General features: G+C 41.3%; 1 protein-coding gene across 2 annotated transcripts in view; it reads right to left on the minus strand.

Moving 5' to 3' along the window:
- LOC118372772 (stromal interaction molecule 2-like) overlaps window positions 1-22,761 on the minus strand; it is a 101,882-nt gene extending 79,121 nt beyond the window's left edge. Inside the window, exon 1 of one of the 2 annotated variants that reach the window (XM_052459312.1) lies at window positions 21,236-22,761. In XM_052459312.1, the coding sequence (XP_052315272.1) occupies window positions 21,236-21,368 (133 nt within the window). In that variant the 5' untranslated portion in view covers window positions 21,369-22,761. The remainder of the gene's footprint in view (window positions 1-21,235) is intronic. The other variant, XM_052459313.1, reaches the window with a different exon arrangement.
- Window positions 22,762-23,922: the final 1,161 nt, after the last annotated feature.

Below are 23,922 nucleotides of genomic sequence, written 5' to 3' on the forward strand. Positions count from 1 at the left end.
ATGACTCATAACCAGTAGTATCTACCAGGAATAATGACGCATAACCAGTAGTATCTACCAGGAATAATGACTCATAAGCAGTAGTATCTACCAGGAATAATGACTCATAACCAGTAGTATCTACCAGGAATAATGACTCATAACCAGTAGTATCTACCAGGAATAATGACTCATAACCAGTAGTATCTACCAGGAGTAATGAAACAGCATAATAATAGATGTTTGGTAAATCTATGAATTATGTATGATCCCACTGGAGTCTTTGCCACTCAAAATATATTTTTAAAGAATATTTTTGATTTGTTTCATATGAATCCAGTCATGAAAACATATATAAGACATTGAAATGAACAAGGGAGAGGTTAAAACGTAGGCTAAATCGACAATAACTCTGCTGCAGTGGTCTCATGTAGTCTCCGTTTCGGCTATTCCCTCTCTCAGCGACGCTGCTGCCCAGTTAGATAGCTTGTGATCTCCATGCAGCGCCGCGCGCCTTCAGAAAAGCCCCCCTCCGTCTCAAAAGATGCCCTTCTGGAGGCATGCAGTAAGAATTGAATGTGTTCATTCATAGGGTTTGTACGTTTACAGATGTAATTTAAACGTTTTTCATGTTTCAAGAATGGTTTTCCTTACGATCCTAACAATTTACATGGATTTTCTTACGATCCTAACGATACGTACGTTCAACCTTTTGGCAGCTATCTGGCTCCATAAGAAATGCACACGTTTTGTGCTCTTGCAGGAAGCAAAATCACTCCCCCATTGCTGACTACAAATGACCTATAACTGGGCTAATAATTCACTCAGTCTCAAAGGATATGAACACAAGTGCACATGGCACTTCATGTAGCTCTCGCTTTCTCGGTCTGTGTGGAACACATGCCTGAGTGGTGCCAGTCAATGCAATCCTACTCCGATGCGTTCTGCCTACAACAAAAATCTCTTGCATAGTTAGTTTTGCATTCTAAGTCTTGCATAGTTTGTTTAGTTTCGGTACGTTGCATTGAAAGTGGCTAATATTGCGTTGATTCGATCGCAATTTCCACAGGGAAGGGAAACGTTGATAGTGTTAACAGTGAAAGCTATAGAACGTTGAGGAGTCAATCTCGTGGTTCTCTGCACGCGTTGATATTGCTTCTGCACAGCAGTCCCGGGGAGAGGGAACATTGGTTATAAATACACTCTGGTTTCATTGGGCCTGGAGTCTGTCCCTAATAGGACGGCTCTCTACCCCCGAAGCCCCTGATGGAGATCACAATCAGCTGCCTAGGGGTCAGCAGAACACAGTCTGACAGAGTGATGTGAAACTCTGGGCCTATGTCACAGTCCCACCAACCTTACCTAAGACCTAAGAGAAGAAACTCTCAATGGATGGACTCTGTGGTCAGGGCAGGGTTACAGTATGCAATCTTGTCATTTAGCAGATACCCTTATCCAGAGTGACTAACAATAAGTGCATTCAGTGTTGAAATTGAAACAAGGGGTTGTTCAAGAGATTAGTTTGGAGAAGGAATCCCTGTTTAATGTTTCAAAGTTAATGGGTTGGTGGCTTGACTGCTGAGTTCTTTGACGAGGTCGGTTTTTTTATGGATTTGATATGATTGTACGGTTGAGCTGAATGTTCATTCTGTTTGAAGTGTCAGTTTCCTCAGGATGGTCCCATCACTGTGTGTTCCTCTCTGTAGAGACAGAATGGGTTTGTTTGTTTGTTGAAACACTAAAGGAGCTACATACATAGAGACACAGAATTGTGAGGCGGCCCACTTTCGACAACCACGCTGTCACGTGGAACCCTGAAATTCACCCTGACCTTACAGCAGCAGATACCGTTTTTTGTCAAAAAGAAAAAGTTAGAGAAACTAAGAAGAAAATGAGTCCCTAAAATGCAATTCCTTATTCCAATTCCTTCCACCAACATTCAGAGTCCAAGTCAACAAGCCCTAGGGGAGAGGCAAATGTTCACCTTCGTTTCAAACAAATCACCTCATTAATTCCCGCTCTGTTCAGAGAGATAACCATATCAATGCTGAGATGGACACTGTGCACTTTGCTTCATAACAGAGCAATAGAGAGAGTGGTTTTCTCCAAACTCACCAGGCTTTTAGTGGGCTCTTACTAACAACGTTGAGGGACGAACACTGTAAAAATAGCCTAAAAAATATTTCAGCCTCTTTAAAATGTTATAAACATCCATCTTTGAGTAACCCACTCATAAAACCTGGAACAGTAAAGACAGGAGTTTCTCGGAGTCCAATGAAAGCTTATGTAAAAAGTGACTTTTCTCTTAAGGACTGTCATCTTCCGGACATAATTTCAGAACACTGTGTTCCGCTCTGGGAGAAAGAGGCAAGGGCTTTGTTGAAACACTAAAACAAGTTAAATAAACAGCGGCATTTCATTCAAATGTGAGGAAGTCCACATAGACCTTGGGTGTTTCTCAAACTGCCTACTACCGTGCAGTGAGCACGCGTCGGCGTAGGAGTCCAAATCAAAGTATGTGAAACGGAGCACGGAGGGGGCACTTGTCGAAGGAATCACGCGTCGATGCAAGCTTGAACATGAAGCAAAGAAATATGACTCAACCACGTTAAAAAAGTACGCACAATTTCTAAAAATCAATGGCAGTTATTATTTGAGCTAAAGCGAGAGAAAATACACTCTGTTGCCTGACTACAATATTTTATCTTGCTACGTTAATGAATACATTCCGTGTTAATTTTGGCATGTTTACCTGCCTACGTACCGTAGATAGCAAGTCCATAATAAGTCAATAGGGATAACTGGCTAGCTTCAAGCACTTTTCGTTAGCCACAAAGAATTGATAGCTACCTACGAATAATTGACATCTATCTTGTATAATATTCGTTTTAGGTCATTTTTGCCTGTTTAACTCGCTGGTTAGCTACATAACGATTCACATATAGCTTACTGATAGTTAAGAAGTAAAATAGTTGCTTTGTGTACATCTTGTTTCGATTCTATTGTCATTGCTGTCCTGGCAGGAAGACGGTTCAGTGAATGTGTCAAGAGTGAGCTAATACAGTAGGGGAAGTGTGAGTGCTTCTCAAATGTATTGTTTTATGCATTCTCCACACACGCGGTCGAACACTTTTGAGAAACACCCATTGTCACTCAAACAAGCCCCAGCCACCAACCACCCTTAAGAGATTCACTCTCTCTCCTCTTATCTGAAGGTACTGTACAGTATATGCTCATTCGTCCACCAGTTTCACCATAAACTTCAAACATTTGCTGAGTTGCGAGGTTTTCTCATATAACAAGTTGTTAGAGAGTTAGACAGTTGTGGAACTTCGATATAACAACCACAGGCATTCAGCAGGTGCAGCATGAGCTACCCACCACGGTCCTATATGAACATCCCAGACTTACCACAGAAAACCACTCTGGTCAGCCATAAAAACGACCAAGAGGTTAAGACGTCAGTAGGCCCAGCATGTATAAAAGCACATGAGCTCCGTGACATATCCTCTAACCTCGCTTGGTCTGACGGTCCATGTGATCATTAGTTCTAGCACACTAATAATAATAACCACATCAGGCATCAATTCTCAACAATCTTAGTTTCCTTGAACTGCAAAACATCACAGGGGAAAACATCACCAGATTCACAGGGAATAACGTTACAAAAAAGGTTGAAGGAGGAATAATCCAATCCGCAGCTTCATACTACTTGTCAAACATAGATAACGGATACTGTATTCTGGTGGCTGGGGTGGGATTGGCAAGGGGTGTGAGGGGTCCGTGGGTATTCTAGTCCAGGCTCATCCTAAAAACCACTGCTGTACACACCTTTTCTATTCATATACTGGCAACACGCACCCTTACATATATTACGGACTCCTTACTCGTTCTGATATTTATTCATGTCTATTTTTATTTTGGGGGGTTTTCTAGTCAATGATCCTCCTAATTTGCCTTCAGAAAGTGTTCATACTTATTCCACATCTTGTTGTGTTCCAGCCTGAATTCAAAATGGATTACACTGACGTTTTACCTCACTCATCTAAACACAATACCCCATCGTGCAAATGTATTGAAAATGACATACGGAAATATCTCACTTACATAAGTATTCACACCCCTAATGCAATACATGTTAGAATCAGAGACGACAGCTGTGAGTCTTTCTGGGAAAGTCTAAGAGCTTTGCACACCTGGATTGAACAATATTTGCATGCGATTCTTTCAGAGATTCTTTAAGCTTTGTTAAGTTGGTTGTCGATCATTGCGAGCCAGCCATTTTCAAGTCTTGTCATTGATTTTCACGCAGATTTAAGACAAAACTGTAACTTGGCCACTCAGGAACATTCTTCTTGTTAAGCAACCCCAGTTTAGATTTGTCCTTGTGTTCTATGTTATTGTCCTGCTGAAATGGTGAATTATTCTCCCAGTATCTGGTGGAAAGCAGACAACCAGGTTTTCCCCCTAAGATTTTGCCTGTGATTAGCTTCATTCCGTTTCTTTTTATCCTGAAAACTCCCAGTCCTTGACGATTACAAGCATACCCATAACATGATGCAGCTGCCATTATGCTTGAAATATGGTACTCGGTAATGTGTTTTGGGAAAATCCAAAACATAACACTTTGTATTACAGACAAAAAGTTAATTGCTTTGCCACATTTTCATGCAGTGTTACTTTAGTGCCTTGTTGTAAACAGGATGCAGTGTTACTTTAGTGCCTTGTTGTAAACAGGATGCAGTGTTACTTTAGTGCCTTGTTGTAAACAGGATGCAGTGTTACTTTAGTGCCTTGTTGTAAACAGGATGCAGTGTTACTTTAGTGCCTTGTTGTAAACAGGATGCAGTGTTACTTTAGTGCCTTGTTGTAAACAGGATGCAGTGTTACTTTAGTGCATTGTTGTAAACAGGATGCAGTGTTACTTTAGTGCCTTGTTGTAAACAGGATGCAGTGTTACTTTAGTGCCTTGTTGTAAACAGGATGCAGTGTTACTTTAGTGCCTTGTTGTAAACAGGATGCAGTGTTACTTTAGTGCCTTGTTGTAAACAGGATGCAGTGTTACTTTAGTGCCTTGTTGTAAACAGGATGCAGTGTTACTTTAGTGCCTTGTTGTAAACAGGATGCAGTGTTACTTTAGTGCCTTGTTGTAAACAGGATGCAGTGTTACTTTAGTGCCTTGTTGTAAACAGGATGCAGTGTTACTTTAGTGCCTTGTTGTAAACAGGATGCAGTGTTACTTTAGTGCCTTGTTGTAAACAGGATGCAGTGTTACTTTAGTGCCTTGTTGTAAACAGGATGCAGTGTTACTTTAGTGCCTTGTTGTAAACAGGATGCATGTTTTGGAGTATTGTTCTATTCTGTACTGGCTTCCTTCTTTTCACTCTGTCAACTAGTTTAGCATTGTGGAGTAACTAAATGTTGTTGATCCGTCATCAGTTCTCTCCTACCACAGCCATTAAACTCTGTAACTGTTTTATAGTCACCATTGGCCTCATGGTGAAATCCCTGAGCGGTTTCCTTCCTCTCCGTCAACTGAGATAGGAAGGACGCCTGTACCTTGTAATGACTGGGTGTATTAATACATCATCCAAGGTGAAGGGGAGGACCTTTTCTATTCATATACTGTCCATACACACCATCCTACATAACTGTCTATATACACTAGAGGTTGGCCGATTAATCGGAATGGCCGATTAATTTGGGCCGATTTAAAGTTTTCATAACAATCGGAAACCTGTATTTTTGAGCGCCGATTTGCAGATGTATTTATTTTTATACCTTTATTTAACTAGGCAAGTCAGTTAAGAATACATTCTTATTTTCAATGGCGGCCTAGGAACAGTGGGTTAACTGCCTTGTTCAGGGGCAAAACGACAGATTTTCACCTTGTCAGCTCGGGGGGATCAATCTTGCAACCTTACAGTTAACTCGTCCAACACAATAACGACCTGCCTCTCTCTCGTTGCACTTCACAAGGAGACTGCCTGTTACGCGAATGCAGTAAGCCGAGGTAAGTTGCTAGCTAGCATTACTTATAAAAAACAATCAATCATAATCACTAGTTAACTACACATGGTTGATGATATTACTAGATATTATCTAGCGTGTCCTGCGTTGCATATAATCTGACTGAGCATACAATTATCTAAGTATCTTACTGAGCGGTGGTAGGCAGAAGCAGGTGCGTAAACTTTCATTCAAACAGCACTTTCGTACATTTTGCCAGCACCTCTTCGTTGTGCGTCAAGCATTGCGCTGTTTATGACTTCAAGCCTATCAACTCCCGAGATGAGGCTCGTGTAACCGAAGTGAAATGGCTAGCTAGTTAGTGTGAGCTAATTATCGTTGTGTTGCTGGTTCGACCCCATGGAAGAGCGAGGAGAGGGACGGAAGCTATACTGTTACACTGGCAATACTAAAGTGCCTATAAGAACATCCAATAGTCAAAGGTTAATTAAATACAAATGGTATAGAGGAAATAGTCCTATAATTCCTATAATAACTACAACCTAAAACTTCTTACCTGGGAATATTGAAGACTCATGTTAAAAGGAACCACCAGCTTTCATATGTTCTCATGTTCTGAGCAAGGAACTCAAACGTTAGCTTTCTTACATGGCACATATTGCACTTTTACTTTCTTCTCCAACACTTTGTTGTTGCATTATTTAACCCAAATTGAACATGTTTCATTATTTACTTGAGGCTAAATTGATTTTATTGATGTATTATATTAAGTTAAAATAAGTGTTCATTCAGTATTGTTGTAATTGTCATTATTACAAATAAAATAACATTTAAATTAAAACAAATTTAAAAAACATTTGAAATCACAAAAAATAATTGGTCGATTAATCGGTATCGTCTTTTTGGTCCTCCAATAATCGGTATCGGCGTTGAAAAATCGTAATCGATCAACCTCTAATACACACCATCCTATATAACTGTCTATACACACCATCCTATATAACTGTCTATACACACCATCCTATATAACTACTGTCTATACACACCATCCTATATAACTACTGTCTATACTGTCTATACCACATATGTCAGAGTCAAGGCCCGCGGGCCACATCCGGCCCGCGAGAAGGTTTTTTACGGCCCCTGGGATGATCTTGATTTATTATTAGAACCGGCCCGCAGACCGCAGCAAGCCGGCAGCCCGCAGATCTTTTACACGCACCAATACTACATTTCCCACAATGCAACGGTGACGCACCGAGCAGTAGGCTGCTTCATTTCAATATTTATTGGCACAGCAGTTGTCAGCATCACAGTAAAATTAACTTTCAGATACCCATCAAAAATGGCAAAACGGAAGGTGGACACTGAGAACCGGGGGTTTCAAACAAGGTGGGAGTCGGAGTATTTGTTCACGGAGGTAGCTGGAAAACCTGTGTGTCTTCTGTGTGGAGAAAGTGTGGCGGTACTGAAAGAGTATAATCTGAGACGACATTATGAAACGAAACACGCGGACAAAAACAAGAATATGGACATGGAACAAAGGCTACAAAAGGCAGAGGAATTAAAACGAGGCCTCAAATCTCGACAGGCTCTGTTCAAAAAAAAAAGCCAAATCACAAGGCCAGGCTGCTGTCAAGGCCAGTTTTATTTTGGCAGAAGAGATCGCTAAATCAGCCCGGCCATTTACGGAGGGGGATTTCATCAAAAACTGCATGATTAAAGTTTGTGACGAAGTTTGCCCAGAAAAAAGGCAACTCTTTTAAATGTGAGTCTGAGCAGAAACACCATTGCCGAGAGAGTAGACCAGTTGTCCATCAATCTAAAAGAGCAGCTTGTGAAAAAGGGAAAAGATTTCATTGCATATTCCTTGGCTGTGGATGAGAGCACCGACATTTCTGACATTGCCCAGTTGTCAATTTTCATCCGCGGAGTGGACTCCAGCCTAAGCGTGACAGAGGAGTTTTTGGCTTTACGTCCTATGCATGGCACAACTACGGGGCATGATTTGTATGAAGAGGTGTCAAGATGTGTAAATGAGATGGAGCTGCCTTGGGAAAAACTCGTGGGTTTGACAACCGACGGAGCACCTGCGATGTGTGGACACAGGAGCGGACTGGTGGCGAAGATACGGGAAAAGATGCAAGAGGAAAACGCGACAGGTGAGCTGACAGCTTATCATTGTATCATACACCAGGAAGCGTTGTGCGGTAAAGCCTTGAAAATGGAGCATGTAATGAGCATCATCACGCGCACAGTTAACTTTATCAGAGCCAAAGGTTTGAATCACCGCCAGTTCAAGGCATTTCTGACGGAGTTAGAAACGGAGCATGGTGATTTGCCTTATCACACAGAGGTGCGATGGCTAAGCCAGGGAAAGGTGCTTCAAAGATGTTTCGAGCTTCGTGAGGAGATTTGTCTGTTCTTGGACAGCAAAGGGAAAGACACAACACAACTCCGAGACGAAATGTTTCTGTGTGAAATGGCTTTTCTGTGTGACATTACGAGTCATCTGAATGCAATGAACTTGCAGCTGCAGGGTCGGGATCGTGTCATCTCTGATATGTACAGTACAGTGAAGGCATTTAAAACCAAACTGACTCTGTGGGAGACGCAGATGCGGAAAGAAAATTTGAGCCACTTTCCCAGCTGCCAGACCATGAAAGAGAAGCTCTCTACCAGTGCGTTCCCGAGCGCACAGTTGGCTGATAAAATAGGTATGCTTGCCGCTGACTTTCGACGCCGATTTGCTGACTTTGAAGCACAAAAAGCAGGTTGGAACTGCTCGGTAACCCATTTGCTGTTGACGTGGAAAGCTCACCACCAAACCTCCAAATGGAGTTGATTGACCTCCAATGCAATGATGCACTGAGGGCAAAATATGCGGCAGTGGGTGCTGCGGAGTTCGCCCGTTTCCTCCCCGACACAATGCCCCAGCTGCGCATCCAGGCTGCTCAAACGTTGTCTATGTTTGGCAGCACATACCTGTGTGAACAACTGTTTTCTTTGATGAACTTGAACAAAACATCACACAGAAGTCGACTTACTGCTGAACACCTCCACTCAATTCTGAGGATTTCCTCAGCTCAGAGCCTTACCCCCGAACATTGATGAACTTGTGGAAAAGATGGGACACCACCAAGTATCACCCTCAACCTCAAACAAGTGAACATTACTGTGCAATCACATATTTAGAGTTTTTACTCAGTTCAAGTTTAAAAGTTAAAGTTTAATATTTGTTTTCACTGCATGTTACTTCTCCTTAAACAAAGTGTTGTTTTTGATTAATAGATTTTTGCACTTTATTTTATTGTATTTCAATCCAATTATATTTTAAAAATATTTCAGTTGAGTGGATGATAGAAAATTGCTATTATTGTTTTTTTCTTTGAAGTAAATTTAGCCCACTTTTGCTAAAATAGAAAATATAGGCTACTGATGGTGCCTTGAATACCGGTTTCTTTCATTTAATGTTCATGTTATGGGGATTTTTATATAAAGGAAATTTGTCTTTTGTGTCTGTTGAAAATTAAAGATTACTGACAGAGCCATAAGAAAATATTGCTTTATTTATCTGATCATATTGGAATATATTTGTTAGGTTTTCAGTAGGTTCAATTAGGTTCACTAGACTATATGCGTCATTTAAAAATTTTTCAATGAACATTCGAACAGTCCGGCCCTCGGCTTGTAGCTAAATTTTTATTTGGCCCTCCGTCCATTTGACTTTGACACCCCTGGTCTATACACACCATCCTATATAACTGTCTATACACACCATCCTATATAACTACTGTCTATACACACCATCCTATATAACTGTCTATACACACCATCCTATATAACTACTGTCTATACACACCATCCTATATAACTACTGTCTATACACACCATCCTATATAACTACTGTCTATACACACCATCCTATATAACTACTGTCTATACACACCATCCTATATAACTACTGTCTATACTGTCTATACACACCATCCTATATAACTACTGTCTATACACACCATCCTATATAACTGTCTATACACACCATCCTATATAACTACTGTCTATACACACCATCCTATATAACTACTGTCTATACACACCATCCTATATAACTACTGTCTATACTGTCTATACACACCATCCTATATAACTACTGTCTATACACACCATCCTATATAACTACTGTCTATACACACCATCCTATATAACTACTGTCTATACACACCATCCTGTATAACTACTGTCTATACACACCATCCTGTATAACTACTGTCTATACACACCATCCTGTATAACTACTGTATATACACACCATCCTGTATAACTACTGTCTATACACACCATCCTATATAACTACTGTCTATACACACCATCCTATATAACTACTGTCTATACACACCATCCTGTTTAACTACTGTCTATACACACCATCCTATATAACTACTGTCTATGCACATCATTTCTATTCATACTGTACATTTACACCATCCTATAATAACAACTGCCAATACACACCATCCTGTATAACTACTGTCTATACACACCATCCTGTATAACTACTGTCTATACACACCATCCTGTATAACTACTGTATATACACACCATCCTGTATAACTACTGTCTATACACACCATCCTATATAACTACTGTCTATACACACCATCCTATATAACTACTGTCTATACACACCATCCTGTTTAACTACTGTCTATACACACCATCCTATATAACTACTGTCTATGCACATCATTTCTATTCATACTGTACATTTACATTACATTTACATTTAAGTCATTTAGCAGACGCTCTTATCCAGAGCGACTTACAAATTGGTGCATACACCTTATGACAACCAGTGGAACAGCCACTTGCATCTCCATAACGTCTACATACATATACTGTATGTATATTTATATTCCGGACTATTACATATTTCTTAATTCCTTTATTGTTGGGATTTGCATGTATTGTTTTGTATTGTTGGAGACAGGAAGGAACACTAGAATTTCGCAACACGAGCGATAACATCTGCTAATTGTGTACCCGACTAATACATTTAACTTCAGACACACAGTAGGCCACCATCAGCATCACATGAGGCTTCTGAGGGGAGGACAGCTCATAATCATGGCTGGAACAGAGCAAATGGAATAGTATCAAACACCTGGAAACCATGAGTTTCATGTATTTGATAGCATTCCACTTCAGCCATTACCATGAGTCTGTCCTCCCTAAATCAAAGTGTCACCAACCTCCTTTGGTCAGTACAAGGCCCACTGGGAGGAAAAGCGGACAGTCCTCCCGGCAGGGTAGCCTAGTGGTTAGAGCGTTGGACTAGTAACCGGAAGGTTGCAAGTTCAAATCCCCGAGCTGACAAGGTACAAATCTGTCGTTCTGCCCCTGAACAGGCAGTTAATCCACTGTTCCTAGGCTGTCATTGAAAATAAGAATTTGTTCTTAACTGACTTGCCTGGTTAAATAAATAAAATAAAAAATAAAAAAGTGGACGGTCCCCTGAAAAGCGGACGGTCCCCCTGAAAAGCGGACGGTCCCCCTGACTCCCATGCTGTCAGAAATCCCTTTCCACAGTAGATGTGGAAAAGGCAAGTATGATTTCACCTTAATTAAAGATATCACTTTATTTTAAGGAAATGGTTTTTGTCGTTTTAAAACAGATGTAAATGATTTATTTCACAAATAGCTTTAACAGATATTACAGAGAGATGTTTTGAAAACTTTGAGACTGGGTTTATAGGCTTATCTTTCAAGTGTGAGCTAAACATTATTTTATTTTTTCATACAAATTTCAAGGCCTAGTTTTACATTTGAATAATTATTCTCCATAAATATTTAAACTGTGGGAAGTGGAAGTTCTGTGGAAATTAGGGTCTTCAATCTCTTATTTCATCACAGATTATTGTCAACTAACAGCCAATAGGGAAAAATCTAGAAGAGCCTTTATATCTGGGCAGGTAACTTTCTATACTTCAGCTAATACCCAGCTGAGTACACAAGTCACTATATGTAAATATTAGTTATGCAAGTCACCTGAAGTTGTTTATGGAGGCATTATCTATTTGCTCTGGATAAGAATGACAGGAGAAGCAGGCTTCGAATGCCTACTGTCGAACCCATATTCAACCAATCTGGGTCTATGTCTGCGTCGTAGTTCTACAACCATTCTGCTTATAACAATCCACAATATTTCACAGGGGACTGAACACTTTCAACCAAATATTTACTTCGATTTTTTGAAAGCTGTGTGGCAAACCAGTGCACTTTCAATAGGACCTGACAACCTTCATACCATTCAGTGGAGAAGAGCACTTTATGCTTGTAGGACTTGTCTTTATTTTTACATGGCTCCAAACATGGCTCCATTTCACTTATGATGCTGTTCAGGGTATATTTAATGAACGTTGGAGACGTCCACAGACCACTTCTATCAGGATTCAAGAGAAACCCAGTGAGCACGTTTCGTCTACAAGAGAAACCCAGTGAGCACGTTTCATCTACAAGAGAAACCCAGTGAGCCCGTGTCATCTAGAAGAGAAACCCAGTGAGCACGTTTCATCTACAAGAGAAACCCAGTGAGCACGTTTCGTCTACAAGAGAAACCCAGTGAGCACGTTTCATCTACAAGAGAAACCCAGTGAGCCCGTGTCATCTAGAAGAGAAACCCAGTGAGCACGTTTCATCTACAAGAGAAACCCAGTGAGCACGTTTCATCTATAAGTAGTTAGTACCTATTCTGCCTTCCCACTTACATAAAGACGTGTGTGAAAGTGACAGGGTTCCTCCCACTTATTTCACCACGCCCACTTTCAGACACACTCCACGTAGGCAGTTACTCATGACTCCAAAGTCCTGCGCGTCATGGGCAAGGATTTGGCCTGATGGGAAGTTGTGATGTCATCGACCAATAGAGAAGAAAGTAAACAAAGTTAAGTAAATCAGGTGTTATATGAGGTGATAAAAGAAAGGAGACCCGAGTGCCACTTTAACAGTGGATGAAAAGTCTCTGCACTACACCCAACCCAACCCTTTTCCCAGTAGACAGTGTGTATATTTACATCTTAATCCCCGCTGATGCGTATCAAAATAGTGTAGTGGAGGTATACACCATATAAATTAATAAGGCTGATGGAAGAGATCAGAATATTTAGCTTAAAAAAAATGTTGATAAACCATTATTTCTTCCCAGGCGCTGTTCCACAATGCAATTTGCGGGGGGGAAAAAACACCGTTCTAAAAACACACGTGCAGCGATTTGACGGACAGATATGGCAATAACCATTAGAAATGTTGACAGATCTAAAGTTCAAACAACTATCATGGAGAACTAATATGACTATGATAATGCCTTTGGCTGCTAGACAATGAAAGAAAGCGGATCAGAAATCCAATACCGGAGATTTATGACGAAGTCTTCAGGAAACATTTCCCTCAACATTTAGAATGGTGTGATTTTGGCTCAGCTACTTTGAAGCAAAAGGTAAGACATGCCTCAATATGACGTTTAAAAAAAAGTCCAGGTTTCAAACAAATTAGGAACAGGAACAATATAGAGATGGTAATGACAGACCTAACTGTCTTCTGGTAGACGGAAAGCCTTTCCCAAAAGACTTCTCAATGAAATGTTAACGAGCTACAAAGTAGCCTATAGAATGACATCAGGATCATTTGCTTCTATCCGGTGGCCTTTTTTTGTTGTTGTTACAAACTCCATCTTCATGTGTGCTACAGAAACACTGCGAACCTAACAACAGTGCTAGGTGCCTGAACACTTGAATTAAAAGGTAACTACACTCAAAAAGCTAAATGTCTTAATGCGTTCATACTGCACCTTCACACCGGAGATTTTAGCCCGAGGCTAACGAGTGTTCACACTTGCACATTCTAAAGTGGGCTAGCACCAACCTTAGCCCAGGGCTAGCTGGCCCTGTTCCGGAGCAGGGTTAGCACCGAATTTTCAGGGTTAGCCCCAGAAACACATTGCCAGTGTGAAACAGGGTCAAGAACAACACCTAGAATGCTCGCTGTCCAATCACAAAAGCTGCCCTGTCACCTAATTTCCATATGCTGCATGACGTTCTGCACCTTATTTTGATAAGTACCGTGACATTTCTCCTTCCATCCGAGGATAAAAAAACGACATACTTTCATCCATGCAGAAACATTGGTCGCTATGCCTAACAGAAATGGTGACTATGCAAGCTGGCTCTAAAATCTTCTCACTTAGCCAAGTGTTATAAATGTTATTTATAAATGAGGGATACCTGGAGAAAAATCAAGACATCTCTGAAATAAAAAATGGATGGCCTTTTGCCTTCAGTAAAATGTATATTTTACACGACTCTACCTGAACACTAGAAAGAACACTTTGTTTGCATTATGAGTTGATAGCAGAAGAACATGCCTACCGTTTGCAGTCACACCTAGGACAGACCAGAGCCTTAGAGATGCAGTTTTAGAAACTGTTATTTATTTTGTAAGCATTATATGGAAAAGTAGCCACGAGGCTGTGGATGAAAAGACTATAGAATTATAATAAAAGGACTGTATGAACCCATCATCTTATTTGCGGTCTGAGAAAAAAAAGGGGGGGAAATGCCTTTTAAAGACGCATTTCATTCAATTCTACGTCGTTTTACATGACTGGAGACAAGCAGAATATTTCTTAATACCACAACAGAGCATGACAACGAATGAGCGCATTTTTATTTAACCTTTATTTAACCAGGCAAGTCAGTTAAGAACAAATTCTTATTTTCAATGACGGCCTAGGAACAGTGGGTTAACTGCCTGTTCAGGGGCAGAATGACAGATTTGTACCTTGTCAGCTCGGGGATTTGAACTTGCAACCTTCCGGTTACTAGTCCAACGCTCTAACCACTAGGCTACCCTGCCGCGTGCTGCAGCACCAGAGACCTTTTAATTTCTATACAGGCTGTTGTTGTTTTTTTTTAATTATGATTGTCTAAGTTTGGAACTGTGATGAAGTTGTCTATCAACTGTAAACATGGAGCTCAACAGAACCAGTTACAATTGAAGTATCCGGGCAACAATGAATTCGATAAAAAGCCATCAGTTGTTTAACACAGCAGCCGCATATCATCAGGTAGGTCTATATGCAGTAACCTTTTTTAATTTGGGAAACTATCATTTTCTAAAATTATTCTATTTTATTCCATGATATTGTTGTTACAAAACAGATGTGTTGGCTGTGATTAGGTTATGGGGAATATAAGAGCAGCTGCTTGCCTATAAAACAACAAACTAGGCGTGCATAGCTCACCACATGTTCCTCAAACCAAAGACTGGCGAAAGTCGCATGTCACAAACGCGTCACAATTTATTTCTTAAATGACAGAATATATCCATGAACAATTTATTTTGGTTCCTTTTCAGGCTACCTGGCTTGATCCTGACTGATTTGGGACCAACCGCCTCGATTCGGTCTGAAAAGGTTTTTTTGGTGTTTGTTTTTTTACATTGGATAAGAGTAGAGACTCAGAGCTACAAAATAGTATATCATACACTGCAAATGAGGAACAATGAGAAAGTAATTCTGCTTTGAAAGTAGATAAACTTGTAACACCACTTTGAGTAAATGGGCCTTAAAATATTGTTACACCTACTGGAGAGCCTTTCTTTTTCGACACCTATTCGGCATCATTCACACCCTCTTAAGCCTTAGCCCCACCCATCTCTTTAAGAATTCCCCTGAGGCGATGTGCTAAACAGAGTGAGTAAGGTAGTGTAGTAAACAACCAAAGATTTGAAGACTAAAAGTGTTGAAAGTAGTAGCCTACAATAAGGGAAACTCCAGGTAAAAATACCTGTATCTAGTCCTTGGCCTTTATCCTAATCTGACTTGGTGCAGGTCATGTTGTTATTTTGATGATTTTTCAACGCCGATAACGATTATTGGAGGACCAAAAAAGACGATACTGATTAAATCGGACTATTTTTTTTTCATCTTTATTTTTTATGTATTAGTAATAATGACAATTACAACAATACTGAATGAACACTTATTTTAACTTAATATAATACATCAATAAAATCAATTTAGCCTCAAGTAAATAATGAAACATGTTCATTTTGGGTTAAATAATGCAACAACAAAGTGTTGGAGAAGAAAGTAAAAGTGCAATATGTGCCATGTAAGAAAGCTAACGTTTGAGTTCCTTGCTCAGAACATGAGAACATATGAAAGCTGGTGGTTCCTTTTAACATGAGTCTTCAATATTCCCAGGTAAGAAGTTTTAGGTTGTAGTTATTATAGGAATTATAGGACTATTTCTCTCTATACCATTTGTATTTCATATACCTTTGACTATTGGATGTTCTTATAGGCACTCATTTTACTGCTAACCTACAAAGCATTACATGGGCTTGCTCCTACCTACCTCTCTGATTTGGTCCTGCCGTACATACCTACACGTACGCTACGGTCACAAGACGCAGGCCTCCTAATTGTCCCTAGAATTTCTAAGCAAACAGCTGGAGGCAGGGCTTTCTCCTATAGAGCTCCATTTTTATGGAACGGTCTGCCTACCCATGTCAGAGACGCAAACTCGGTCTCAACCTTTAAGTCTTTACTGAAGACTCATCTCTTCAGTGGGTCATATGATTGAGTGTAGTCTGGCCCAGGAGTGGGAAGGTGAACGGAAAGGCTCTGGAGCAACGAACCGCCCTTGCTGTCTCTGCCTGGCCGGTTCCCCTCTTTCCACTGGGATTCTCTGCCTCTAACCCTGTTACGGGGCTGAGTCACTGGCTTGCTGGGGCTCTCTCGTGCCGTCCCTGGGGGGTGCGTCACCTGGGTGGGTTGATTCACTGTTGTGGTCGGCCTGTCTGGGTTGGCGCCCCCCCCTGGGTTGTACCGTGTCGGAGATCTTTGTGGGCTATACTCGGCCTTGTCTCAGGATGGTAAGTTGGTGGTTGAAGATATCCCTCTAGTGGTGTGGGGGCTGTGCTTTGGCAAAGTGGGTGGGGTTATATCCTTCCTGTTTGGCCCTGTCCGGGGTGTCCTCGGATGGGGCCACAGTGTCTCCTGACCCCTCCTGTCTCAGCCTCCAGTATTTATGCTGCAGTAGTTTATGTGTCGGGGGGCTAGGGTCAGTTTGTTATATCTGGAGTACTTCTCCTGTCCTATTCGGTGTCCTGTGTGAATCTAAGTGTGCGTTCTCTAATTCTCTCCTTCTCTCTTTCTTTCTCTCTCTCGGAGGACCTGAGCCCTAGGACCATGCCCCAGGACTACCTGACATGATGACTCCTTGCTGTCCCCAGTCCACCTGGCCATGCTGCTGCTCCAGTTTCAACTGGCCTGGGCCCTAGGACCATGTCCCAGGACTACCTGACATGATGACTCCTTGCTGTCCCCAGTCCACCTGGCCATGCTGCTGCTCCAGTTTCAACTGTTCTGCCTTACTATTATTCAACCATGCTGGTCATTTATGAACATTTGAACATCTTGGCCACGTTCTGTTATAATCTCCACCCGGCACAGCCAGAAGAGGACTTGCCACCCCACATATGCTCTCTCTAATTCTCTCTTTCTTTCTCTCTCTCGGAGGACCTGAGCCCTAGGACCGTGCCCCAGGACTACCTGACATGATGGCTCCTTGCTGTCCCCAGTCCACCTGACTGTGCTGCTGCTCCAGTTTCAACTGTTCTGCCTTATTATTATTCGACCATGCTGGTCATTTATGAACATTTGAACATCTTGGTCATGTTCTGTTATAATCTCTACCCGGCACAGCCAGAAGAGGACTGGCCACCCCACATAGCCCGGTTCCTCTCTAGGTTTCTTCCTAGGTTTTGGCCTTTCTAGGGAGTTTTTCCTAGCCACCGTGCTTTTACACCTGCATTGTTTGCTGTTTGGGGTTTTAGGCTGGGTTTCTGTACAGCACTTTGAGATATCAGCTGATGTACGAAGGGCTATATAAATAAATTTGATTTGATTGTAGCTGGGGATTTTAACAAGGCTAATCTGAAAACAAGACTCCCTGCTGTTTGAATGAATGCTTATGAGCCTGCTGGTGCCTACCATCGCTCAGTCAGACTGCTCTATCAAATCATAGACTTAATTATAACATAATAACACACAGAAATGCGAGCCGTAGGTCATTAATATGGTCGAATCCAGAAACTATCATCTCGAAAACAAAACGTTTATTCTTTCAGTGAAATACGGAACCGTTACCTATTTTATCTAAGGGGTGGCATCCATCATTCTAAATATTCCTGTTACATTGCACAACCTTCAATGTTATGTCATAATTACGTAAAATTCTGGCAAATTAGTTCACAATGAGCCAGGCGGCCCAAACTGTTGCATTCACCCTGACTCTGTGTGCAATGAACGCAAGAGAAGTGACAGTTTTACCTGGTTAATATTGCCTGCTAACCTGGATTTCTTTTAGCTAAATATGCAGGTTTAAAAATATATACTTGTGTGTATTGATTTTAAGAAAGGCATTGATGTTTATGGTTAGGTACACGTTGGAGCAATGACAGTCCTTTTTCGCGAATGCGCACTGCATCGATTATATGCAATGCAGGACACGCTAGATAAACGAGTAATATCATCAACCATGTGTAGTTATATATAACTAGTGATTATGATTGATTAAGTTTAATGCTAGCTAGTAACTTACCTTGGCTTCTTACTGCATTCGCGTAACAGGCAGGCTCCTCGTGAGGCAGGTGGTTAGAGCATTGGACTAGTTAACTGTAAGGTTGCAAGATTGAATCCCAGAGCTGACACGGTCAAAATCTGTCGTTCTGCCCCTGAACAGGCAGTTAACCCACTGTTCCTCGGCCGTCATTGAAAATAAGAATGTGTTCTTAACTGACTTGCCTGGTTAAATAAAGATGAAATACAAGGTGTACAATATATATTATTTTATTTTTTATTTGGCAATATCGGCATCCAAAATTACCCTAATTAATCGGCCATTACGATTAATCGGTCGACCTCTATTCTTCACATTACCATCTCTGGTAAACACACACTATATCAAATTAAAAAATTCACATGTTCCAGAAGGCATTTCAGCCCCAAAAATGGATTTTGACATTATATACAGTATAATGTCTCTCCTGTAAAGTAGTGACTTGCGACATACACCTAGCTTCTTTAAACAGGTCACATTTAGAGTTAGTATGTTGTTTAATAGCCCTATTGAAATGTCGAAAGTCCATTGATAGTGACAGAATCACACACCAAGCAAAAAAATAAATACAATTTAAATGTCTCCTGGGCTACTGAAGGTCCAAATGTCAGAGACAAACTGGACTGGAGTCACACTTTTATTTTTTTATTTTACATTTTATTTTTATTTAACTAGGGACGTCAGTTAAGAACAAATTCTTATTTACAATGATGGCCTACAGGGGAACAGTGGGTTAACTGCTTTGTTCAGCTCTGGGATTTGATCCAGCAACATTTAGGTTACTGGCCCACCGCTCTAACCACTAGGCTACCTGCCGCCCGACATTTTTACAGCTTGTTTCTTGTTCATTGTGAACTAAAGCGTCGTTATAGATCGTTTTATATAAACAGGTCCAATATTTTTGGTTTTATCTTAAGCTAACAAAGGGTAGGCCTATGCTTTTAGACATGTTCTTGAACAAAACCCACAATAGCCTCAGATACACCCCTCAATTCAAGCCCTGGTTTTAACTTAACACACTAAGCGCTTCAGTGACACAGCTATTGAAGAGGTGCACAGTGATTGAACGAATTGGCTGACAAAGTCTATAGATAGTCGATTATAATGTTGTATATCAAACAGGTAGGCCTACCTCTTATTTCTTGAATAGGAAGAAATAGGCTCCAACACAAAGCCCTCTTGTTGTTAGTAGCCTAAGGTCAAATTAAAATGCTTAAATTAATATATCTTCTCAAATTAGCCTACTTTCAGCACCCATGAACTGTCCATCTCTCTCTCCGGCTGCCGCATCATAGTGATGGAAGATATGTAAATTACTTGAAAATGACTTGTGAGGTTAATAACTCATAAATAGCTTCATTATGGGCAACGAAACATATTGTTTTTATTAAAATCAATTCAAGCAGTAGCAAGCTAACCTCTGGTCCTCCTCATCTTCGCACTCTCCCTCTCAAACTGAACATCAGTAGAACCTCCCCCAAACTCTGTAGCTCTAAGGACAGAAAAAGCTACATTTTCCTCTGTTTCCATAGCTTTCATATTGACATGTAATTAGATATATCCAAGATAATACTTATTGCACGATTTCGCCTGAATCCGAAAAGTCGATGTCTCGTTTGTGCACTGCACAGCGTTCTCTGTACAGGGGCGAGATCGAATTTCAAAAGTGAAACATTGTTTCAGAGGTCAGACAGTAACATTTATACAAACCATCACTGTTGGAAATCAAATGCTAATCCAGAAGCAAAAGGGGGAAAAATGTGTTAATAACGGTCTTATAACATTATAACACTGGTGCGTGACAGAGATAGAATGTTGGGTGCATGTTGTGCTTGTCAGTTATCCCAGGGCTTTGGAATATACGTGTGAATCCTTAGCCCAGGGCTAAAGCTTAGTCCAGGGTAAATAAATGTTTGTGTGAACACAAGCTGGCCCAGGGCCAGTCTAACCTGGGGCAACAAAAAAAAATGTAACCTTCATGTCAGTTAAGAACAAATTCTTATTTACAATGACGGCCTACATCGGCCAAACCCAGACAAAGCTGGGCCAATTGTGCGCCGCCCTATGGGACTCCCAATCACGGCCGGTTGTGAACCAGCCTGGATTCGAACCAGGGTGTCTGTAGTGACGCCTCAAGCACTGAGATGCATAGCCTTAGACCGCTGCGCTACTCATTAGCCCAAGACAGCCTGGGACTAAGAACAATGCAGTGTGAAAATGCCTTTAGAGATGTCGAAGGTGGTTTAAGCATTGTTGTGGACTTAAAACAACAAAGTTGGATGTTCTTTCTATTAAAACAGGGTGACAGAGCGAAAACCTGAAAACAATGGGAAATCCTGTGAATGAGCAGACAGCCTCATTTATCTATTTCAATAGTAGGCCTATACTATTTATTAGCCTATACAGTACAGCTTGGGTTGCACTCTTAGAAATAAGGTGCGATCAAGAACCTAACAGGGAAAGGTGACTGCCTACGTAGACAACTCCAGCTTACCATCAGTCTCTCAGAATGACTGTGCGTCAGGGTGGCATTATGCGAGAATGCGAAGCGATAAACACGCGTGAATAATCGGTAACAGTGTTTCTTGGATTGGCACACTTACCTGTAGTGGCTACAATTGCGGCATTAGAAGCACGGGTCGAAAGATCGGTTGAGTAACTGCTTTCCAATCCCAGTACTGCAGAGATGACGAGTCCACGTAGCAATAGAAGCACTGCTTGGTAGAAGTAACTCATCGTGGGGGGAGCCACTAATTATTTTCCGTGTGAAGAGAGAATAAATACAAAAATAACGTCTATTCCGAAATGGAACGCTTTCTCCAAGGATTCCGCCGGGTGTAAAGACTACCTGGAGAATTGCGTTTGGGGTATAAATATTCGAATATGTCGAGCCACAAGAATGAAACGTCAGACGACAGTTAGATAAAATGCATCACCTTTAAAAAACCCGCTGTGTTTAGATAAATACCACATATGAATAGATAACAGCGAAATAGACTAGGAGCTGTTGGTGTTTAGAAATGCTCCACTATTTGCATCTATAGGCTGTAGATAATGACAATGAATAGGCTAGGCCTATCTACAAAAAAAATATCTAATTCAAGAGTTCGCAACGTCAAAAATTAGGCCATAATACTTCAAAAGTCCATCCAAAAATGATAGGCCTGCTCCAGTGCGTGGCATGAAGTAGGCTAGACCTCAAGCGACTCCCCTCATGCGTTACTCAGATCTTATAGAACGATTTCAAGCTCGCTCTATGAGACAAACCGGTAGCACACTCTACTTTGAAGTCAACTTCCAAAGAAAAAAGTGCAAATGGGTAGAGGTATGGTATCTTCCGTCTGAAAAAACACACGACCAAATGAATTGGCTCAAGCTCGCTGCCAGGAAATAATACGCGGTGTGTCCAACGCGGTTTAAAGGACAATGTATCCGATCCTCATGATTGAATAAAGACAGAATAGTAACCTATCTGTACTTCCACATACAGTATGAACACACCGGGCCTGCTTTCAGCATATCGAAGACGCAGTGAGGGGTCCGCCTCCTCAAATGAAACGTATTCATCAGCTTCTCCCTGTCGCCCTATCCCCTCCAGTTTCACCACCGCGTCCACATACGACAGCTGACCACGACGACGTTTACTATCTTTTCCTATTAAAAGTTAATGTCAAGTTTCCATTCCTTCGTTTGACAACATCTGTTCGTCTACCTCCCCTGGCGTCGTAGCTCAACTGCTTGCCGGCTGATGCAGAACTGAAGACATGGGGCGGAAGTCGGTCACTAGACATCAACCACAGCAAATGTATTGAGCGAGTTCGTTTTGCATTGCCCGCTGCCCCGGATGGTTTATCTCTCTTTAGGACGAACGGAATCGTCTAAAATACGTAAACTCGGTTCACCCGGGGCACCGACCGATTCAAAACGAACTCGCCCATTCTTTCCCTGATGTGTGGAGGAGTTTTTACGCGGGGATGATATGCTAGGCTACATAGTAACAATTTGCCGTGGGGGTTTGGCGGCTACATAGTGTCGTGTTCTGAACACTGCGGAAGCCCACGCCAAAGACTCACTTTCCCCCAGGGGCTTGTCCCTATGTTCAACTGCCTTCAAAGCAGAGGAATTCTCAGCAACTTCGTGGGTGTTTTCTCGACACCTTGACGAGGTTCATCTGCCACTTCCCTATTTGTTTTGCTTCCCATTGTGCGACACCTATCGAATCATCCACGGTTTCCTCCTTGCTGAGCTCTGTCATTGGTCAGACTGTCCAACATGGCAGAGTGTGATTGGTTAATCGAGACATCCTTTGCCACTTTTTAACACGCGTCTCATACATGTATAGATCAGCGTGTATCGATCAAACAATGCATTGGCCAGCATTTCTGTAGCCCCGAGGTCTCTAACCCTGTTTTCGGCGAGTCATCCTGTACATTTTCACTCCAACCAAAATTTAGCACACACGATGATAATAGATAGTCGGTTGATAAACAATCAGGTCAGCAACAACTGGGTTGGGAGCAAAAACCCACAACAGTTAATGTAGCCTATTGGCAACAAAATAAAATCATAGTATTAGCTGTCAGATGACAGCGGGTTTAATTAAAACATTTAAAAAATGATATTAGGAGACCGATTTTAATGCAGTAGCCCATAAACCCATTTGGCACAGACGTCAATTCAATGTCTATTCCACGTTGAAATGACATGGACACAACGTTGATTAAAGCAGTGTGTGCCCAGTGGGAAGTCTGCATTCATGGTCTGAAGAAAATTGTTAGCCAGGCTACAGTAGGCTAATATATCCCCATTTAGGCTATACATTTCATTAGACTAATAGTAATGACTCATATGCATATAGGCTTCTGTACATTCAAACAGTGGCAAATTATAGGCTACATTTTCATGTTATAGCCTAAAACAAATGCCAGATGGACAGATTCATCGTTAGCCCAGTGGGCCAGTCTAACTTGTTTTGTTTAGGCAGGCAAAATAATCTAGCTAATTATGGTGGCCTCAAGTTGAAAAAATGGACCTGCTTGATAGAAATTCCAGGGCCGATTTCTAGTCCCCAGTCCGCCCCTCTGCTTGTTTGACATTGAAACGAATATATTTGTCCCACTATTCCCATATCTGTGTCATTACTATCAACTGGACCGTACTTGCACATATTATATTGACAGTGTCACAAGTAAGTGAGACAGGCAACCTGATAGAGCCATCTACATGTAATCTTTCAACAACGGGAAGAGCCAGAGTGATGACGGATGGAATGACAGTAATCATGGCACAT

Source organism: Oncorhynchus keta, chromosome 13, assembly GCF_023373465.1.
Source record: "Oncorhynchus keta strain PuntledgeMale-10-30-2019 chromosome 13, Oket_V2, whole genome shotgun sequence".
In the NCBI taxonomy this organism is placed as follows: Eukaryota; Metazoa; Chordata; class Actinopteri; order Salmoniformes; family Salmonidae; genus Oncorhynchus; species Oncorhynchus keta.